The sequence below is a fragment of the Hevea brasiliensis genome, chromosome 14, assembly GCF_030052815.1.
Source record: "Hevea brasiliensis isolate MT/VB/25A 57/8 chromosome 14, ASM3005281v1, whole genome shotgun sequence".
Taxonomy (NCBI): domain Eukaryota; kingdom Viridiplantae; phylum Streptophyta; class Magnoliopsida; order Malpighiales; family Euphorbiaceae; genus Hevea; species Hevea brasiliensis.
Genome location: NC_079506.1, coordinates 23,973,272 through 23,994,724, shown reverse-complemented (window position 1 = coordinate 23,994,724; position 21,453 = coordinate 23,973,272). Strand labels below are relative to the sequence as shown.

The 21,453-nt window shown below is 32.5% G+C and overlaps 4 protein-coding genes across 4 annotated transcripts; 1 reads left to right on the top strand and 3 right to left on the bottom strand.

The window, feature by feature from the left end:
• Window positions 1-1,415: 1,415 nt before the first annotated feature.
• LOC110650094 (uncharacterized) lies at window positions 1,416-3,530 on the bottom strand. The gene is made up of 2 exons (XM_021804905.2): window positions 3,353-3,530; window positions 1,416-3,007 (listed from the first exon to the last, which is right to left on the bottom strand). Exon 2 carries the CDS (start codon window positions 2,853-2,855, stop codon window positions 1,767-1,769), a length of 1,089 nt encoding a protein of 362 aa, XP_021660597.1. The 5' UTR covers window positions 2,856-3,007; window positions 3,353-3,530; the 3' UTR covers window positions 1,416-1,766.
• Window positions 3,531-5,338: 1,808 nt separating this feature from the next.
• LOC110650091 (FAD-linked sulfhydryl oxidase ERV1) lies at window positions 5,339-8,895 on the top strand. The gene is made up of 6 exons (XM_021804896.2): window positions 5,339-5,639; window positions 6,019-6,096; window positions 6,413-6,460; window positions 7,329-7,393; window positions 7,625-7,702; window positions 8,673-8,895. Exons 1-6 carry the CDS (start codon window positions 5,430-5,432, stop codon window positions 8,785-8,787), a joined length of 594 nt encoding a protein of 197 aa, XP_021660588.2. The 5' UTR covers window positions 5,339-5,429; the 3' UTR covers window positions 8,788-8,895.
• A 947-nt stretch (window positions 8,896-9,842) lies between these two features.
• LOC110650097 (uncharacterized) lies at window positions 9,843-14,395 on the bottom strand. Its single transcript, XM_058135096.1, has 9 exons — window positions 14,262-14,395; window positions 13,922-14,146; window positions 13,522-13,647; window positions 13,182-13,406; window positions 12,782-12,907; window positions 12,442-12,666; window positions 12,044-12,169; window positions 11,805-11,928; window positions 9,843-10,115 (listed from the first exon to the last, which is right to left on the bottom strand). Exons 1-9 carry the CDS (start codon window positions 14,345-14,347, stop codon window positions 10,092-10,094), a joined length of 1,287 nt encoding a protein of 428 aa, XP_057991079.1. The 5' UTR covers window positions 14,348-14,395; the 3' UTR covers window positions 9,843-10,091.
• A 169-nt stretch (window positions 14,396-14,564) lies between these two features.
• On the bottom strand, window positions 14,565-20,643 carry LOC110650096 (uncharacterized). Its single transcript, XM_058134461.1, has 6 exons — window positions 20,511-20,643; window positions 20,269-20,417; window positions 15,666-15,791; window positions 15,326-15,550; window positions 15,002-15,127; window positions 14,565-14,886 (listed from the first exon to the last, which is right to left on the bottom strand). The coding sequence occupies exons 1-6, from the start codon at window positions 20,550-20,552 to the stop codon at window positions 14,565-14,567; spliced, it is 990 nt and encodes a 329-aa protein (XP_057990444.1). The 5' UTR covers window positions 20,553-20,643.
• Between the last annotated feature and the right edge of the window lie 810 nt (window positions 20,644-21,453).

Here is a 21,453-nt window from a genome sequence, read left to right as displayed (position 1 = left end):
ACGAAAGATTCAAATTAAGCCAAAATTGACAAAAAAAAAAAAAGTTGACTATAATTGATAAAACTCAGAAAATTTGAGCCTTTTTTTTTTTGTTTTTTCTGCCATTAGGCCATTTAAAAATCATATTGTTGATATATATTTAGTGCCTATTTGGTATTGTGGAGAGCTATCAAAAAAACGTCATTTTAGATGCAGTTAAAAAAAGCTATTTTGAAAAAACTGTTTCATTATTTTAATGTATTTATAATTAAAACTTGTAAAATTTAATTTTAAATTATTTTAATATTCTCTAACTAGTATATATATATATATATATATATATATATATATATATATATATACATATTTCCGAGGATTTAACTCAAAATCCTTTAGAACGTAGAAAAAGAATCATATAGCTGACCCCAATAAATTTTTGAGATAAAAACTTAGTTGAGTTGAGCATATATATATATATATATATATATATATATAATGTTTATCTCAACAACTTTACCAGCACCGTCAAAAACAAGTCCTTAGACTGATCAAATCCATTAATCCTAATAGATTAACTACATCATTCTACCCACTGTTGGCGAAGTGAGGAAAACCTACATACCCCAATTTTGCTCAAAAAATCTGACAGGTCCAAGTTTCAGGTGATACTGCTCATTGATTTCTCTTCTCAGCATGTTCCTGTAAGATAGAAAATTACCTATCAATAACAATAATAATTAGAAACGCAATCTCTCCATAGTCTTAGTCATGAAAACCTATATAGCTTCCTGTAAAAACCAAACATGCTTAATGAAAAGTCAAAAGGTGGGCGCAGCCTTACCTGAGAGAGCATTTGTTCAACTTGGAATCACCATCAGTCCACATTTCATTAACAAGATAAGTAAAGCCACTCCTCTATTGAGGAAATGCCTGTAAAGAACTTCAAAGAAAACAGTAACTTTTTTCCTAATTCAAATTGCTGAGGGACATTCCAAGCCAAAACATGATTATATCAAGGCTTATAACAATTTCTATATCATCCCTGGCCAAAAGGAAAGAATATGCCATAACAGAAAAAGGACTTGGGCATTTCATTGTCATATGCTTTAGAAGGTCTAATTCAGCTGATTAAAAAGAACATTAGTTTGATGGTGATGAAAAACCATGATATCTAGTCAACTGATAATTACAGGATAGAAATATCAATGCGTCACATAATTTTCAACCCACAACTACTTATCCATATCAAATTTTCTTTAATGTAGCATCACATTTTCCAATTTACATGGAAAGATAAGATCTTCCTGGAATTATTCCAATGATTATGTAATCTGCCATACCATATATAGATTCCCCAAAAACTTCAGTTACAATTGTTTCAAACTAGGGTGGAAGATGTAAACAATACCTGACAGGAACAAGAACCATAGCCATCATTCTAAAATCAAAGCTGTTTTATTTCATTGATAAGGCATGTGAAGAAAAAGAAAATCAGATTAATGAAAAACTGGGTAAATTTCCTAAAACAGTGACCTCCTACTTGTATCTAATTTTACATTGTACTGTATAAACATGTATCCCTTCAACAATCAACACTTCAGGCATTTAAAGACGACCTTGTCATCTGATCTAAAATTTCTACAGCTTCTACAATTTATTCCTTTTGCAAAAGATTGTAACACCTCATAATGAGCAGAGACCAAAATTGAAGTGATTGACTCAAAATTCTGAATCATCAATTTAATGTGAAGACAAACTGATATCTCACTTAATCAACTGGTGTATTCCTAGCAATTATTAAGATCTTCTTCAGAAGAGTGCAATGAAATTTTCTCAAGTAGTGTGGCCCAATCTCCGCCAAGTATTTGGGGATTTGCTTCCATTGCAACACGAAAATCCAACATGGATACATAAACAGATTCTGTCAGTCTTCGAATGTTTCTTCCAGGTGACAACCCATTCAAACCAGGCGTGAACTGGCCAGCAACCTTTTTCAAGTGATCATTTCCACACCTTGAGCTAGCTAAGCCCACACATGGCTCAATCAACCTCTTCAAATATGTGTCCAACCCACTATTCAACAAGTTAACACAGTCCACCGACACACTAAGACCTTCCATCTCCAGCTTCCGCTCCAAAAGACTTCTTAATGATCTCGTATCAGGCAGCTCACCAGTGTGCAGACAAGTCTCTTGAAGGTCACCACCACATACAGAAGCATTTGATAGAGTTTTACGAGCTATGCCTAAATTCATGGAAACACCAAGAGGAGCAGTAACTGGGCTTCTACTTTGAACACCAGGGCTCCCTGCTACCTGCTCAACCTCTTCCCCTTCTTCAACAGAAGCAACTTCAACTGGAGGTCTGCTACCAAGTGAAAGGAGTTCCGTAGCACTTTGCTGTTCTTGTGCCCTTGAATTCAATTCCTCACAAACCACACTTTGGGGCTTCCCAAGTGGCCCCAGAGGACTAGGGCGGTCCCTGAACCTGCGATCTCGATTGACAGGGGACCTTCCCTTCCTAGGGGAAGGAGGAAAGGCATCCCCGTAAAGCGACTGAAGACAATTTCTCTGGTACCCCTTTGCAGTTTTAATATTAACGCTACTTCCCACTCTTTTAATACCTTTTGATGGGGGAACTTCAGCAAGGCAAGCATTCTTGAGAATCGATCGAATAAGGCAGTTGTGAAGACGGATATTTTCCCTACCAATAATCTTAATACAAAACTTATCAAATTCACACTTGCTTATCTTAAAACTAAACAATCTTGTCAGCTGATCAAAGTACTTATCTGCTCTTTCGTGCCCAACCCTTTTAACAATCAAAGCTTTGAGCTCTAAAGTATTGATTCGAGTATAGCTTTGATAAGACAACATCGTTTTCACTTCCCAAAAGTTACTTATATTCACAATATGCGGATGTTCATAGAAATCTGGAAGTTTCAAGCAAAACCCATATCATATAAACACCTTCCTCTGAGGTCTGAATTCCAAAACTTAAAGCCCTAGACCCAAAACACTGTTTCCATCTGCACAGTAATCAGAAGTATATCAAGATTCAATGACAATGCACACATCTCTTTAATTTTAAGGAAAAATGAACGAATCCCAGCCACAATTTAGCTCAAAACATATTACTTGAAACAAATACTAAAATAATCACAAAGTAAATACTAAATATAACAGGAAAATTAATAAAAAAAAAAACAGTCCAATATAAATTGCATAAACAGAAGTAAAAGAAACTAAAACGGACACAATTAGGCAGATTAAAACCAGCAATTTGGAAAATAAATGAAACCCAATAAAGATTTTGTTGCAAATAGAAAACCCAATAAATGAATTATGAATCGGAGGAAAGATGAGATACGTACCAAAGTGGGAATAGGGTTTCCTTTTCTGTGCTTTCTCCTGCTACCATGCATGAGTTTTTCTGGCGATCGATGCCTTGTCATGTTGCTTGCTTGGTTTTTTTGGTTGGTATTCGTGGGTGTGTCGAGGAACAGGCCGAATCGCAGGGTCTTTTGGGCCTCTTGGATTTGCTTTAGGACACAATTCGGCCGCACTTTGGGGCCCTGTTTGTTTCCTGTCTGTTTAACCCTTTTTTTTTTTGTTTTTCCCTCTCCACTGAGAACATTTAAAAAAAAAAATTATAATTTAATCTTTATATTTTAATAAAATTAATTATTTAATTTTTATATTTTAAAAAATATATTATTTAATTTTTATAATTTATGTTGATTAAATTATTTAAATTTTTTATTATTTATATTATTTAAATTATTATTTAGTCATTATATTTAAAAAAAATTAATTACTTAGTTCATATATTTTTATAAATATAATATTTTTAAAAATATATTTTTAAATAAAAATTTAAATTTTATTACGTGGATATTAAATTTGAATTCATATTTTTTTAATTTTTAATTTATTAGACATTATTTTTATTCTTCTCTAATGAGAAATAATTTTTTTAATTATTTAAAATTTTAAGAAAATTAATTAAATTTTTTATATAGACAATTTGTATCACTTTTAACAATAGATAAAAATAAAAAAAGAACGAGGGAGATAATGATGTAGGTGTAGAGAATAAGAAATATGAAAAGATAAAAATAAATGAGGATAAGAAATAAATATGGGAGAGAATATTAGGGTAGTTTAGATATAAAAAATAATTATAAGACTAAATAATTAAATTAGTCAAATTACAAAAATTAATTAATATATTTTTAAACATATATGGATAAACTAATTAATTTCACTAAAATACAGATATTAAATAATAGTTTAATTAGTATTGACTAGCGAAAATTTTAATGAAGAAACTAAATAATATATTGACTAAATACTGTATCTTTTAAAATATAAATATCAAATAGTTAATTTTATTAAAATGTAAATATTAAATAGTTGATTTTATTAAAATAAGTAAATTAAATAATAATTCACTCATAAAAAATAAAATAAAAATCCTCGAAATTTGGTTTATTATGTACTTCATTTCTATTGTTTCAAATTTTTTTCAATAATATTTCATTCACATTCAAATTATTAAACTAATCACTTTATGCTTCTAAATGAAAAATATAAATTTTTAAGAATTAAATTATTTTGTAATTTATAAATTAAAGTAAATTTGTTTAATTTTTAATTTTCATGCTCAAATTCTTTTTATAAGTATGGGAATGAGACTTGAACACGAGTGATACAAAACTATACCAAACTTTATGCCCAATTGTTGGACCATATAAAAAGTGGTATTTTTTTTTTTCTTTCAATGGATAAGGCTACGTTTCTAAATTCTTAGAACAATATAAGATGATTTTATTAAAAATTTATTTAATAATATTAACTGTTATAATAATTGTTAATTATTTTAATAGTTATCAATTGTTTTGCTAACAGTTAGATAGTAACTGTTATCGATAGTTATTTATAGAATAGTTGTGAAGTAAAAGTGTTTAATAAAAATAATTATTTGAATGTAAAAATAAATTATTTATCCAAATATGCTATATTGCTATCACTACAACTATTTTTGATAAATACTTTTATTTTAAACTAATATATTAATAATTACTAATTATTAATATCTAACCGTTAACAGTAAAATAATTGATAATTAATAATTATTGAAACAATTAATATATTACCAAATAAAAGGTTTCGAAATGTACTAAATAGTTTTTTAATTTCAGTTTTAGTGTAATTTTAATTTTAATTAAGTCTGACTTTGATCAAATTTAATAACCAAATTTTTTTAAATAAATATTTTAAGAAAAAAGTTTTTAATTTTGGCTAAGTGGACCGTTCAATTCATGTTCAATGTTTGATGAATTTTAATAATTTAAGATGAGTGCGATTCATATAATTTTACTTATTAGATTCAATAAATTATAAATATCATTCATTGTTCCCGCTCAAGCTCTCTCCCTCTCTTAAAAAATGTCGGAGAATCCACTGCAGCATCTCTTCCAGACCTTTCAGAAAATCTCAAGTTGCGTCCAAACTCATTTCTCCAATTTCGTAGCTCAACCTCACCTATCCTCACCTTCTGGTAAAACCCCTCTCTTCTCCATCCCATTATCATCACCTAAAGTAAACCCATCAAACACAGACGCTGCCCTTCTCCAACCCAAAGACGTTCTCAACAAGGTTGATCGCTCTTATCATTAACTGAATTTGGACTTGAGTTTGTATTTTTAATTTTGGTGCGTGTTTTAGTTGGGTTTGGATGGGATACAGAGATTAGGCTCAGTAACTGTTTGACAAAATTCCTCAATGGTGAATCCTAAGTAAAAATTCTGACTCTGAATGTGCTCTTTTGTTGTATCACTAGTATTGCAGCCTAGCCAAATTTTTTTCTATTGTTCTAAAGCAACTAGAGAATGTGTACATGGAGGGTTATTGTTTGCTTGTGTTAATAATTATTGTTTGTTTGTTTGTGTACATGGAGGGTTCATATTTCATACTAAGGATTGGCTTTTATATAAACAATAATGCTAGATTGAACTTTTACTATCCATTTCTTCAGGGAAAATCTACTGCACCTGTGACTAAAGAAGAGCTCGGAAGAGCTACTTGGACTTTCCTTCACACACTTGCTGCTCAGGTATTGTCATTGTCATAGATTATATGACTCTTCATTAACACCTCCTAAAAATCAACGGTCTGAATGTTGAATTGTTATACCGTTTTCTTTTGTTGACTACAATAAGCGAGGCATTAAAGTTTCCTTCAAGTTTTTGTTCTTGCCACTCGTTGTATCAATTCACAAACTCAAAGGCTCTGTCTAAACATCTAGGACTTAAAATGCAGCTTCACTTCACATCATGCCCTCAAATATTTCATGCCATTTTTTTTTTCTTAATCAACTATATTCTTTCTTACAATGATGCACTTTCTTTATCGATTTTGTTCTTTTCCAGTATCCAGAAAAGCCAACTAGACAACAAAAGAAGGATATAAAGGAATTGGTATGATGCTCTCTTACCCTTTGAGTGTGCAGTACTCTTTCTCAAACACTATATGTCAGAACGACTATTTGTTTGACGCTTAACCTTGAACTTATTTTTTTTTTTGAGGTTATTTCAATCTAAATTAGCCTCTCCATCTTTGCTTGGAGGAAGCCTTGACATGATTATTGTTATTAATAAGTCAACTGAGAGTAGCTCACAACATTGATAAGGTCCTTGAAAGCTTCCTTGGAAGACCAAAGTTCAAAATTTTTGGTATAACTTGTGTAGAGCAAAGAGTGGGCCTGCCTCACAGTTAGGTTCCTATTGTTTACTGATTGAACTTGGGGCTTGTTTTCATCAACATAACCAGTTCAATTTAGACTTAATGAACTTTTTTCCTCAACATTATCTTCTACATTTCATGTGGGTGCAGTGTCCCAAACCAGCACCAGGGGAAAGTTAGCATGCAATTGGTATTTGGTAGTGTTGTGGTGATGAAAAGTCTAGCCATTGTCATTTTGGTTTATTCCATACATAAAATTATGCATGCTAATGTAATTTTTACTTTCTTGTTTTGTCTCTGTATTCAGTCTAAAATTGAGCATTTGATTTATTCACCAGTTAGATCTGAAACAAATGGGGCTGGCAATTAAATAGTTTCTAAATTTGGTGAGAACAAACGTAATAAAGAATTCATTGTCTTCCATTTTCTGCATAATAATCATGTCGTCACAACACACTAGCAAAAAAGCGTTGTGCTCAATTCATCTGTCATTCACACTTAATTGCCAATATGTCAACTTTGTGATAAGAACTGAAACTAGATTTCTCAATTCAGTAATATGCAACCGTTAAGATCAACTAACCAAACTGCTTCAATTTGTAGATGGCAATATTATCCCGGATGTACCCTTGCAAGGAATGTGCAGATCACTTTAAAGAAGTTTTGAGGTACACGTTATTCTTCTACGTCCTGTTCCTTCCCTCAAGCATGATGTGGATCTGAGTTGTGTTTTCAGGTTTTTTTTGTTTTTTTTTTTTTTTAGTAAATGGAATGCAATCCAATCTTCACTGCAACCCAAATGCTAACACACCAAGCCTCCAAGCAAAGTTTCTGCATCACACTGTAAAGAGTAATGGCAAAGTTTCCAGTGTTAATGGCTGCTCTTACGTGTTTCACAGGGCAAATCCTGTACAGGCTGGATCTCAGGCCGAGTTCTCACAATGGTTATGCCATATTCACAATGTAGTCAACAGAAGGTAAATCTACAGTCTTCTGCTGATGCATTGTAATGCTTCTAGGATTTAATTGCACATTTGACATTTGTATGGTTTTCCAAAGTAGAGAATCTTGGGGTGTGCATTCAGTTAATTAAATCGAACCAAATTGAAATTTTCACTAACCAATTTTTTAACCGACTTTAAAATACTAATTGAACTGAACCTACCCAAAATAAAAAATATTTGGTCGGTTGTTGGTTATAATAGAACTAACTGAAAAAATTATTTTATATATATATATATATATATATAATCATTTTTATTTATAAAAAATAAACATATGATTTATTTTTAAAAAAGAATAATTATAAATTAACTATTATAGATAATATTTTATTAGTAAAATTATAATTATTATATTAATTAATAAAAATTGAGTTAGTTCAATTACTAAATCAAAGGTAACTAAATCAATAACTAAAAATTTAAGGAATTACTAACTGGTAACCAAAAAGAACCAAACATACTCCTACTACAGTAATTGAATTTCATTGGTTTAGCTTAGTTATTCAGTAATAATCAAATAATGCACCCTCCTAATTGTTTGAAGATGAGGTGCTCATAATGATCTGACCAGCTCCTAAAGTTGTCAATGGTCCCTGATTTACATCCTAGACCAGGAATCTAGATTGATTGCTCATGGCACAATAAATGGATTGACTGGTAGCATTTTTCCTTTTATTGATATAGATCGTCTATGACAGTTTGTATAAATGGATGAATTGAAGAACTGGTCACCCCCAACTGCCTGTGTGCCTATTTTTTTTGCTATTTCTTTCATATGATCTCTGCTAGAATATAACAGTGAAATTGAGATTGCTTATCTATTTGAATTGCTCTAGTTCATCAGAAATATAGTTACGCATGCACCTCTGACATTTAAGACACCTATCAGTTCTGCCTTCGCAAATTTATCTTGTCTTGCTAACGTGTGGGTGATTTCTGATAGCCTTGGCAAATTAGTATTTCCCTGTGAACGAGTTGATGCCAGGTGGGGCAAGCTAGAGTGTGAGCAACGAGCATGTGATGTTCAAGGAACTACAACAAATTTTCCTGGAGAATAAAATATCTACTATTAAATACTTGATTCACTGGAATTCAAAAACGATGCTATGAAATATTGGTTTATATGTACATGAATATAGTAAACACTATTGATTTCTTTGGTTCAACTTGATTTCACCAGTTGGATAAATCATCTATTGAGCCATCCTTTAATCCGGAGCTACCGGCCTCACCTTCTGAATTTTATGCTAATCAACCAGCACAAGAAATAATTCCAATCAAGGCCATCACAATAGACACAAATGGCTCTATGCTTAACTGCATTTTTTTATGAAAGAGCTGCATGCTTCAATTGGCTACTATATAATAGTTACAATATAATTAAATTAAATTAATTATGAAGCTAGTTTGGTAGAGCAGTTGGTAATCAGCTTATAGTTTTTAGGCTTTCAGCCATTGAACTTGGACTGCTTGGTGAAATACAATTTTCGGATTACAATTTTAAAATTCAACCGTCAAAAATTCAAAATTATAACGGTAGCTAAAAGTTGAAATTTTCATGTATCAACATTCAACATTTAGCCCTTCAATTGCCTGTCATTAACTGCTGATCGACAACAGCTGACTACAGCCGCTCGACACAACAGACAGATCAATAGATCATAGGTAATAAGAAGTGTAACGTCCATAGATAATAAGAAGTGTAACGTCATACATTCTTCCATCTGTGCACCAGCCACTGAAGGATTCCTTCACCTAGAAAATCTTGTGCAGACTGAAACTTTGGTGCTCAAAGTAAAATTTCTATTTTCTTCAAGGAAAAAGAAAATAAGGATGCGGAAGAAACTCAGCTGTCTTGGCAAGAAAAGAAAATTGTTCACTTTTATGAGTCCTTTCTTCACCACAAAGCGTTACAAGACATTGAATTCAAGGTGGGAAGATCTCACAGCATGACAAAAATGCCATTGGAGATATGAGCTTTAGTTTAATGGTATTGAAATCATTTTCAGAATTGTAAGGTCTCGAGTTCGAAACTCAGTCGGAGCCCATTGCACCAAACAAAAATTCCGTTTAAGATTTTTAAGGAAAATAAAGGGAAAATGAAGCAACAATGTCTGAGACCAACGGTGAAAGATAAGCATAAAAATAATTATCAATTTCCTTCTGATCTCTCAGCTGGCAAGCAGGCCTTAGGACAGAAACAACTATCATGCGCAGTTTTTACATAAATTTCAATGGATTGCCATAAGGCAGAAAAATCAACTCATTCATAAAGTAGATAATCATGTACACTGCATGATGATATAATCAAAGCGTCGGCTTTGATATCTTGGATTGAACTTATTAGTAACATGAATTAATCCTAATTGCCTTGGCAGCTCCCAACCTGCACACACAAACACACATACATACATAAAAGTGGACAACGAAAACCAGCTCCAGTTCTGTGATAGAGCTTCTTTCTTTTCCCCCCTGTTTTTTAGGAAAGAGTTTAGGCATTATCGATGACTTTCAACTACAATTAACCATGAGCAAACCCCAACAAGCACAGATAAAGCTAATTATTAGATGATGTGCTATCTTTTGGAAGCTCAACTGTACGAAAAGGAGGTGCCTCGCCACATTTCAGGATGTATGCGGTCTCGTACACAGGCCTCAACTGCATAATCACTTGGGCATCTAAATATGCATCACAGGCATAACACCAGACTGACAGGTCACTGTTTTCAAAATTAAACAAAACATCAAAAGAAAATCCCTAATTTAGTGCCCTGAAGATGATAAATTTCAAAAGAACAAAGCAATTGAATTGTGAAAACAATTGTCAATGAGTACCTATAGCTGAGAACCACACAATGATTCATTTGACGATAATGTTGCAACATATGCTTATTCACAAAACGGCTGCAAAGAACCTCCTTACATGACAAGCACAGCCAATTTTCACTGGGATGGTGACACCTAAGAAAGTAAACAATTGTTCCATGGATTAGAAAATACAAGAAATTTGAGGTTTTGCTTGGTTCCATTTCCACCACAGCAAATATGATTCAAATTTTAAATATACAATAGCCATTCCATAAAATAACATTAATGGGTCAATCTATTACAGCAAACAAAGCCAAAGTATCTTATCAATTAAATTACTTTGAAGCAGGAACTGGAAGTAGTGAAGTTGTGACTGGAATTCAAGTTTTGAAGCGGAATAGGGGGGAGAGGGAGATGAAAATCAAACCTGTTACAAGAATTATCAGGAGTTGGGATGTGAGAGAGATCGGAGGATAGGGAACCCAAGTGATCACAAGATGTTCGGGCCTCGACCCAACCGGACTCAACTGTACGAAAAGGAGGTGCCTCTCCATATTTCAGGATGTATGCGGTCTCGTACACAGGCCTCAACTGCATAATCACTTGGGCATCTAAATATGCATCACAGGCATAACACCAGATTGACAGGTCACTGTTTTCAAAATTAAACAAAACATCACAAGAAAAACCCTAATTTGGTGCCCTAAAGATGATAAATTTCAAAAGAACAAAGCAATTGAATTGTGAAAACAATTGTCAATGAGTACCTATAGCCGAGAACCACACAATGATTCATTTGACGATAATGTTGCAACATATGCTTATTCACAAAACGGCTGCAAAGAACCTCCTTACATGACAAGCACAGCCAATTTTCACTGGGATGGTGGCACCTAAGAAAGTAAACAATTGTTCCATGGATTAGAAAATACAAGAAATTTGAGGTTTTGCTTGGTTCCATTTCCACCACAACAAATATGATTCAAATTTTAAATATACAATAGCAATTCCATAAAATAACAATAATGGGTCAATCTATTACAGCAAACAAAACCTAAATATCTTATCAATTAAATTCCTTTGAGCTGGAACTCGAAGTAGTGAAGTTGTGACTGGAATTCAAGTTTTGAAGCGGAATAGGGGGGAGAGGGAGATGAAAATCAAACCTGTTGCAAGGATTATCAAGAGTTGGGATGTGAGAGAGATCAGAGGATAGCGAACCCAAGTGATCACAAGATGTTCGGGCCTCGACCCAACTGGACTCAACTGTACGAAAAGGAGGTGCCTCGCCATATTTCAGGATGTATGCGGTCTCGTACACAGGCCTCAACTGCATAATCACTTGGGCATCTAAATATGCATCACAGGCATAACACCAGAATGACAGGTCACTGTTTTCAAAATTAAACAAAACATCAAAAGAAAACCCCTAATTTGGTGCCCTGAAGATGATAAATTTCAAAAGAACAAAGCAATTGAATTGTGAAAACAATTGTCAATGAGTACCAATAGCTGAGAACCACACAATGATTCATTTGACGATAATGTTGCAACATATGCTTATTCACAAAACGGCTGCAAAGAACCTCCTTACATGACAAGCACAGCCAATTTTCACTGGGATGGTGGCACCTAAGAAAGTAAACAATTGTTCCATGGATTAGAAAATACAAGAATTTGAGGTTTTGCTTGGTTCCATTTCCACCACAACAAATATGATTCAAATTTTAAATATACAATAGCTATTCCATAAAATAACATTAATGGGTCAATCTATTACAGCAAACAAAGCCCAAGTATCTTATCAATTAAATTCCTTTGAAGCTGGAACTGGAAGTAGTGAAGTTGTGATTGGAATTCAAGTTTTCAAGCGGAACACAGGGAGAGGGAGATGAAAATCAAACCTGTTGCAGGGATTATCAAGAGTTGGGATGTGAGCGAGATCGGAGGATAGCGAATCCAAGTGATCACAAGATGTTTGGGCCTCGACGCAACCTGACTCAACTGTACGAAAAGGGGGTGCCTCGCCATATTTCAGGATGTATGCGGTCTCGTACACAGGCCTCAACTGCATAATCACTTGGGAATCTAAATATGCATCACAGGCATAACACCAGACTGACAGGTCACTGTTTTCAAAATTAAACAAAACATCAAAAGAAAAACCCTAATTTAGTGCCCTGAAGATGATAAATTTCAAAAGAACAAAGCAATTGAATTGTGAAAACAATTGTCAATGAGTACCTATAGCTGAGAACCACACAATGATTCATTTGACGATAATGTTGCAACATATGCTTATTCACAAAACGGCTGCAAAGAACCTCCTTACATGACAAGCACAGCCAATTTTCATTGGGATGGTGGCACCTAAGAAAGTAAAAAATTGTTCCATGGATTAGAAAATACAAGAAATTTGAGGTTTTGCTTGGTTCCATTTCCACCAGAACAAATATGATTCAAATTTTAAATATACAATAGCAATTCCATAAAATAACATTAATGGGTCAATCTATTATAGCAAACAAAGCCTGAGTATCTTATCAATTAAATTCCTTTGAAGCTGGAACTGGAAGTAGCGAAGTTGTGACTGGAATTCAAGTTTTGAAGCGGAATAGGGGGGAGAGGGAGATGAAAATCAAACCTGTTGCAAGGATTATCAGGAGTTGGGATGTGAGAGAGATCGGAGGATAGCGAACCCAAGTGATCACAAGATGTTTGGGCCTCGACGCAACCTGACTCAACTGTACGAAAAGGAGGTGCCTCGCCATATTTCAGGATGTATGCGGTCTCGTACACAGGCCTCAACTGCATAATCACTTGGGCATCTAAATATGCATCACAGGCATAACACCAGACTGACAGGTCACTGTTTTCAAAATTAAACAAAACATCAAAAGAAAAACCCTAATTTAGTGCCCTGAAGATGATAAATTTCAAAAGAACAAAGCAATTGAATTGTGAAAACAATTGTCAATGAGTACCTATAGCTGAGAACCACACAATGATTCATTTGACGATAATGTTGCAACATATGCTTATTCACAAAACGGCTGCAAAGAACCTCCTTACATGACAAGCACAGCCAATTTTCATTGGGATGGTGGCACCTAAGAAAGTAAAAAATTGTTCCATGAATTAGAAAATACAAGAAATTTGAGGTTTTGCTTGGTTCCATTTCCACCAGAACAAATATGATTCAAATTTTAAATATACAATAGCAATTCCATAAAATAACATTAATGGGTCAATCTATTATAGCAAACAAAGCCTGAGTATCTTATCAATTAAATTCCTTTGAAGCTGGAACTGGAAGTAGCGAAGTTGTGACTGGAATTCAAGTTTTGAAGCGGAATAGGGGGGAGAGGGAGATGAAAATCAAACCTGTTGCAAGGATTATCAGGAGTTGGGATGTGAGAGAGATCGGAGGATAGCGAACCCAAGTGATCACAAGATGTTCGGGCCTCGACCCAACCTGACTCAACTGTACGAAAAGGAGGTGCCTCGCCATATTTCAGGATGTATGTAGTCTCATACACAGGCCTCAACTGCATAATCACTTGGGCATCTAAATATGCATCACAGGCATAACACCAGATTGACAGGTCACTGTTTTCAAAATTAAACAAAACATCAAAAGAAAAACCCTAATTCGGTGCCCTAAAGATGATAAATTTCAAAAGAACAAAGCAATTGAATTGTGAAAACAATTGTCAATGAGTACCTATAGCTGAGAACCACACAATGATTCATTTGACGATAATGTTGCAACATATGCTTATTAACAAAACGGCTGCAAAGAACCTCCATACATGACAAGCACAGCCAATTTTCACTGGGATGGTGGCACCTAAGAAAGTGAACAACTGTTCCATGGATTTGAAAATACAAGAAATATGAGGTTTTGCTTGGTTCCATTTCCACCACAACAAATATGATTCAAATTTTAAATATACAATAGCAATTCCATAAAATAACAATAATGGGTCAATCTATTACAGCAAACAAAACCTAAATATCTTATCAATTAAATTCCTTGGAAGCCGGAACTGGAAGTAGTGAAGTTGTTACTGGAATTCAAGTTTTGAAGCGGAATAGGTGGGAGAGGGAGATGAAAATCAAACCTGTTGCAAGGATTATCAGGAGTTGGGATATGAGAGAGATTGGAGAATAGGGAACCCAAGTGATCACAAGATGTTCGGGCTTCGGCCCAACGGGACTCAACTGTACGAAAAGGAGGTGCCTCGCCATATTTCAGGATGTGTGCGGTCTCGTACACAGGCCTCAACTGCATAATCACTTGGGCATCTAAATATGCATCACAGGCATAACACCAGACTGACAGGTCACTGTTTTCAAAATTAAACAAAATATCAAAAGAAAAAACCTAATTTGGCACCCTGAAGATGATAAATTTCAAAAGAACAAAGCAATTGAATTGTGAAAACAATTGTCAATGAGTACCTATAGCTGAGAACCACACAATGATTCATTTGACGATAATGTTGCAACATATGCTTATTCACAAAACGGCTGCAAAGAACCTCCTTACATGACAAGCACAGCCAATTTTCACTGGGATGGTGGCACCTAAGAAAGTAAACAATTGTTCCATGGATTAGAAAATACAAGAAATTTGAGGTTTTGCTTGGTTTCATTTCCACCACAACAAATATGATTAAAATTTTAAATATCGAATAGCAATTCCATAAAATAACAATAACGGGTTTCTGACTGGAATTCAAGTTTTGATGCGGAATAGGGGGGAGAGGGAGATGAAAATCAAACCTGTTGCAAGGATTATCAGGAGTTGGGATGTGAGAGAGATCGGAGGATAGGGAACCCAAGTGATCACAAGATGTTCGGGCCTCGACCCAACCGGACTCAACTGTACGAAAAGGAGGTGCCTCTCCATATTTCAGGATGTATGCGGTCTCGTACACAGGCCTCAACTGCATAATCACTTGGGCATCTAAATATGCATCACAGGCATAACACCAGATTGACAGGTCACTGTTTTCAAAATTAAACAAAACATCAAAAGAAAAACCCTAATTTGGTGCCCTAAAGATGATAAATTTCAAAAGAACAAAGCAATTGAATTGTGAAAACAATTGTCAATGAGTACCTATAGCTGAGAACCACACAATGATTCATTTGACGATAATGTTGCAACATATGCTTATTCACAAAACGGCTGCAAAGAACCTCCTTACATGACAAGCACAGCCAATTTTCACTGGGATGGTGGCACCTAAGAAAGTAAACAATTGTTCCATGGATTAGGAAATACAAGAAATTTGAGGTTTTGCTTGGTTCCATTTCCACCACAACAAATATGATTCAAATTTTAAATATACAATAGCAATTCCATAAAATAACAATAATGGGTCAATCTATTACAGCAAACAAAACCTAAATATCTTATCAATTAAATTCCTTTGAAGCCGGAACTGGAAGTAGCTAAGTTGTGACTGGAATTCAAGTTTTGAAGCGGAATAGGGGGGAGAGGGAGATGAAAATCAAACCTGTTGCAAGGATTATCAGGAGTTGGGATGTGAGAGAGATCGGAGGACAGCGAACCCAAGTGATCACAAGATGTTCGGGCCTCCATCCTAACTCCGAACCCTGTACCATCATCAACAACTCATCTTCCTCTTCAAATCCTTGTTCCTATCACATATGATTTTGTTCACAGAGCCCATAGATTTAGAATAGGAGCCAATGGCTTGTTAAATGCATATAAAGTTATTTTCTTTTTCCTTACCCGAGAAGTAGATGTGAAGAGCTCGCCATTGGAATCACCAAGCAGCTGTGGAAAGGTACCATCTCGCTTAACTGACCGAAGAGCTGTACAGCTCAGCTTAGTCGTTTGTTTCATATATTATTATATTATTATTTTTCAAATCGTTACCATATAATTTTTTTAATTATAAATAATATATATATAGTTAATAATTTTATTAATAAATTTTGTCAAAATAATAATTTTATTTATAATATTTATTAATTAAATTAAGAAATTTTTAAAAGAATAAAATTAAAATTAAAAAAATAATGAAAATAAAATAATCGCATTGGTTGATAATGAAGAATTGGTGTAATTTGGCCACAATTTCAAGCATAACACCTTCTGTTTGGACTTTGGCTTGGGAATAAAATGTCAATAATAAATATTTTTTAATTGGTTGACTTTTGAAGGTTATTATAAATTTAATTTAATTTAAAAATAAATTTAATATTTATTAAAGTAGATATTTTATATTTAAATTTATGATAATATTTTTTTATATTTTAATTAATTTTACATAACTTTTGATATAAATATATTTTTTAACATTAGTTTTAATATAAATATTTAATTTTTTAATTATTATTCCGTTTTATACTCATTGATTGTTAATAAATAAATTACAATTAATATTTATAATACAATTATTTGATCAGAGAATCTCAAAAAAGAAAGGAGGCTTAATGACGGAGTTTTAGTTTTTAAGGGTAAGGATGATAACAATAGTTTATTTAAGAAAATCATCTTAATTGAATCTAAATTTGATTAATATTTTTAAAATATAAATATATTTTAAATTCAATTAAAATTTATTCTCAATCATTTAAATTCATCTAAAATTTAATTATTATTACTTGAAGAATTTATGAATCCATTTAATTTTATATGTTTTAATTAATAATTTATATACAAAATTATTTTTATTGATAATTTATATTTCAAAATTTAATAATTTCATAAAATATTTAAATTTTATTTTATATAAAATAAGATAATAAAAATTTATAAATATTATTATAAAAATATATATTTATATTTAATTAAATATTTATATAAATATTTTTAATAATAGATAGTTAACATGTAAAATCTAAACTTGTCACGAATATTATTATTCAAACTCGAACTTATCTCAAATTCAATAATATATTACTCAAATTTATTCCATTAAAGTTCAGCCATATCAAATACTTATAAAAATTTAACTCAATGCTATCCTAATTAAGGGTAACTTAATTTAAAGACTTTAAATTTTAAAGAAGTGTTCAAATTTTACTTATTTCATTGATTGTATGCTTTGACTTTTAAAAAAGTTTAGAACTTTACTTATTTAATTAAGGGATTACTAAAACATACTTCTATTAAAATAATCGAATTTTATCAATTCAGTTTATTTATTCAGTTATAATCAGATAATGCACACTCCTAATTGTTTAAAGATAAGGTGCTCGTGATAATCTGACCAGCTCCTAAAGTTGTCAGTGGTCCTTGATTTACATCCTAGACCAGGAATCTAGATTGATTGCTCATGGCACAATAAGTGGATCGACTGGTAGCATTTTTCCTTTTGTTGATATAGATCGTCTATGACAGTTTGTATAAATGGATGAATTGAAGAACTGGTCACTCCAACTGCCTGTATGCCTACTCTTTTTGCTATTTCTTTCATATGATCTCTGATAGAATATAACAGTGGAATTGAGATTGCTTATCTATTTGAATTGCTCCAGTTCATCAGAAATGTAGTTAACGCATACACCTCTGATATTTAAGACACCTATCAGTTCTGCATTTATCTAGTCTTTGCTAACGTGTGGGTGATTTCAGGTAGCCTTGGCAAACTAGTATTTCCCTGTGAACGAGTTGATGCCAGGTGGGGCAACCTAGAGTGTGAGCAACGAGCATGTGATGTTCAAGGAACGACAAGAAATTTTCCTGGAGATTAAAATATGTACCATGTACTTGATTCAATGGAATTCAAAAATGCTGCTATGAAATATTGATTTGTATATACATTAATGTAATAAACACTATTGATTTCTTTGGTTGAACTTGATTTCACCAGTTGGATAAATCATCTATTGAGCCATCCTTTAATCCGGAGCTACTGGCCTCACCTTCTAAATTTTATGCTAATCAACCGGCTCAAGAAACAATTCCGAGCAATACCACCATAATAGACACAAATGGCTCTATGCTTAACTGCATTTTTTTTATGAAAGAGCTGCATTCTTCAATTGGCTACTATATAATAGTTTCAATATAAATATAATTAAATTAAATTAATTATGAAGCTACTTTGGTTGAGCAGTTGGTAATCAGCTTTTAGTTTTTAGGCTATCAGCCATTGAACTTACTGCTTGGCAAAATACAATTTTTGGATTACAATTTCAAAATTCAACCGTCAAAAATTCAAAATTATAACGGTAGCTAAAAGTTGAAATTTTCATGTATCAACATTCAACATTTAGCCCTTCAATTGCCTGTCATTAACTGCTGATCGACAACAGCTGACTACAGCCGCTCGACAAAACAGACAGATCAATAGATTATAGATAATAAGAAGTGCAATGTCATACATTCTTCCATCTGTGCACAAGCCAGTGAAGGAATCCTTCACCTAGAAAATCTTGTGCAGACTGAACCTTTGCTGCTCAAAGGAAAATCTCTATTTTCTTCAAGGAAAAAAACAAGGATATGGAAGAAACTTAGCTGTCTTGGCAAGAAAAGAAAATAGTTCACTTTTATGAGTCCTTTCTTCACCACAAAGCATTACAAGACATTGAATTCAAGGTGGGAAGAACTCACAGCATGACAAAATAGTTCACTTTTATGAGTCCTTTCTTCACCAATGAGCTTTAGTTCAACGGTATTAAAATCATTTTCAGAATTGTGAGGTCTAGAATTCAAATCTCAATTGGAGCCAATTGTACCAAACAAAAATGCCATTTAAGATTTTTAACGAAAACGGTGAAAGATAAGCACAAAAATAATGATCAACTTCTGATCTCTCAGCTGGCAAGCAGGCCTTAGGACAGTAACAACTATCATGTGCAGTTTTTACATAAATTTCAATAGATTGCCATAAGGAAGAAAAATAAACTCATTCATAAAACAGATAAGAATGTACACCGTCTTATGATATAATCAAAGTTTCTACTTTGATATTCTGGATCGAAGTTGTTACTAACATGTATTAATCCTAATTCAGTCTTGGCCAACTCCCAACCCGCATATATATATATATATATTCTCTCTTTTCCCCTCTGTTTTTTAGGAAAGAGTTTGGGCATTATCCATGACTTTCAACCACAATTAACCATAAGCATACCAACTGAGCAAACCCCAAGTAGTACAGGTAAAGCTAATTATTAGATGATGTGCTATCTCGTGGAACCTCAACGGCACGAAAAGGAGGTGCCTCGCCAAATTTCAGGATGTAAGCGGTCTCGTACACAGGCCTCAACTGCATAATCACCTGGGCATCTAAATATGCATCACAGGCAAAACACCAGACTGACAGGTCACTGTTTTCAAAATTAAACAAGAAGTCAAAAGAAAAACCCTAATTTGGTACCCTGAAGATGATGAATTTTAAAAGAAGAACGCAATTGAATTGTGAAAACAATTGTCAATGAGTACCTATAGCTGAGAGCTACACAATGATTAATTTGACGATAATGTTGCAGCATATGCTTATTCACAAAACGGCTGCAAAGAACATCCTTACATGACAAGCAAAGCCAATTTTCACTTGGATGGTGGCACCTAAGAAAGTAAAGAATTGTTCCATGGATTAGAAAATACAAGAAATTTGAGGTTTTGTTTGGTTCCATTTCCACCACAACAAATATGATTCAAATTTAAATATAGAATAGCAATTCCACAGAGAATTTGTGACCGGAATTGAAGTTTTGAAATGGAATAAAGGGAGAGGAACCTGTTGCAGGGATTATCAGCAGTTGGGATGTGAGAGAGATCGGAGGATAGCGAACCCAAGTGATCACAAGATGTTCGGGCCTCGACCCAACCTGACTCCGAACCCTGTATCATCATCAACAACTCATCTTCCTCTTCAAATCCTTGTTCCTATCACATATGATTTTGTTCACAGAGCATATAGATTTAGAATAGGAGCCATTGCTTGTTAAATGCTTATAAACTTATTTTCTTTTTCCTTACCAGAGAAGCAGATGATGAAGAGCCAGCAGCATTGCTCGCCATTGGAATCACCAAGCAGCTTTGGAAAGGTACCGTCTCGCTTAACTGACCGAATAGCTATACAGCTCAGCTTAGTCGGTTGTTTTAATATTATTATATTATTTTTTTTATAATTAATAATTTTATTAATAAATTTAGTTAAAATAATAATTTTATTTATAATAATTATTAATTAAATTAAGAAATTTTTTAAAAAATATAATTAAAATTAAAAAAATTATTAAGTAATAATCGCATTGGTTGATAATGAAGAATTGGTGTAATTTGACCACAATTTATAGAATAACACCCTGTTTGGACTTTGGTTTTGGGGTGAGAAAGGGTGAACTGAATGGGAATAAAATGTCAATAATAAATATTTTTTAATTAATTGAATTTTAAAGGATATTATAAATTTTATTTTATTTAAAAATAAATTTAATAATTATTAAATTAAATATTTATATTAAATTTATGATAATATTTTTTATATTTTAATTAATTTTACATAATTTTTAATATAAATATATTTTTTAACATTAATTTTAATATAAGTATTTAATTTTTTTAATTATTATTCCGTTTTATAGTCATCGATTGCTAATAAATAAATTACAATTAATATAATTGTTAATAGCAATGATGGCAACAGATAGAATATTTGAGAAAATTACTTATTTAATTTAAATTTAATTAATATTTTTAAAATTTAAATTATTTTTAAATTTAATTAAAATTTATTTATAGTCATTTAAATTTATTTTAAATTTAATTATTATTATAAAAATATATATACAAATTTATTTAATTTTATATATTTTAATTAATAATTAATATAAAAAAAAATATTTTTTATTAATAATTTATATTTCAAAATTTTAATAATTTTATAAAATATTTAAATTTTATTTTATATAAAATAAAA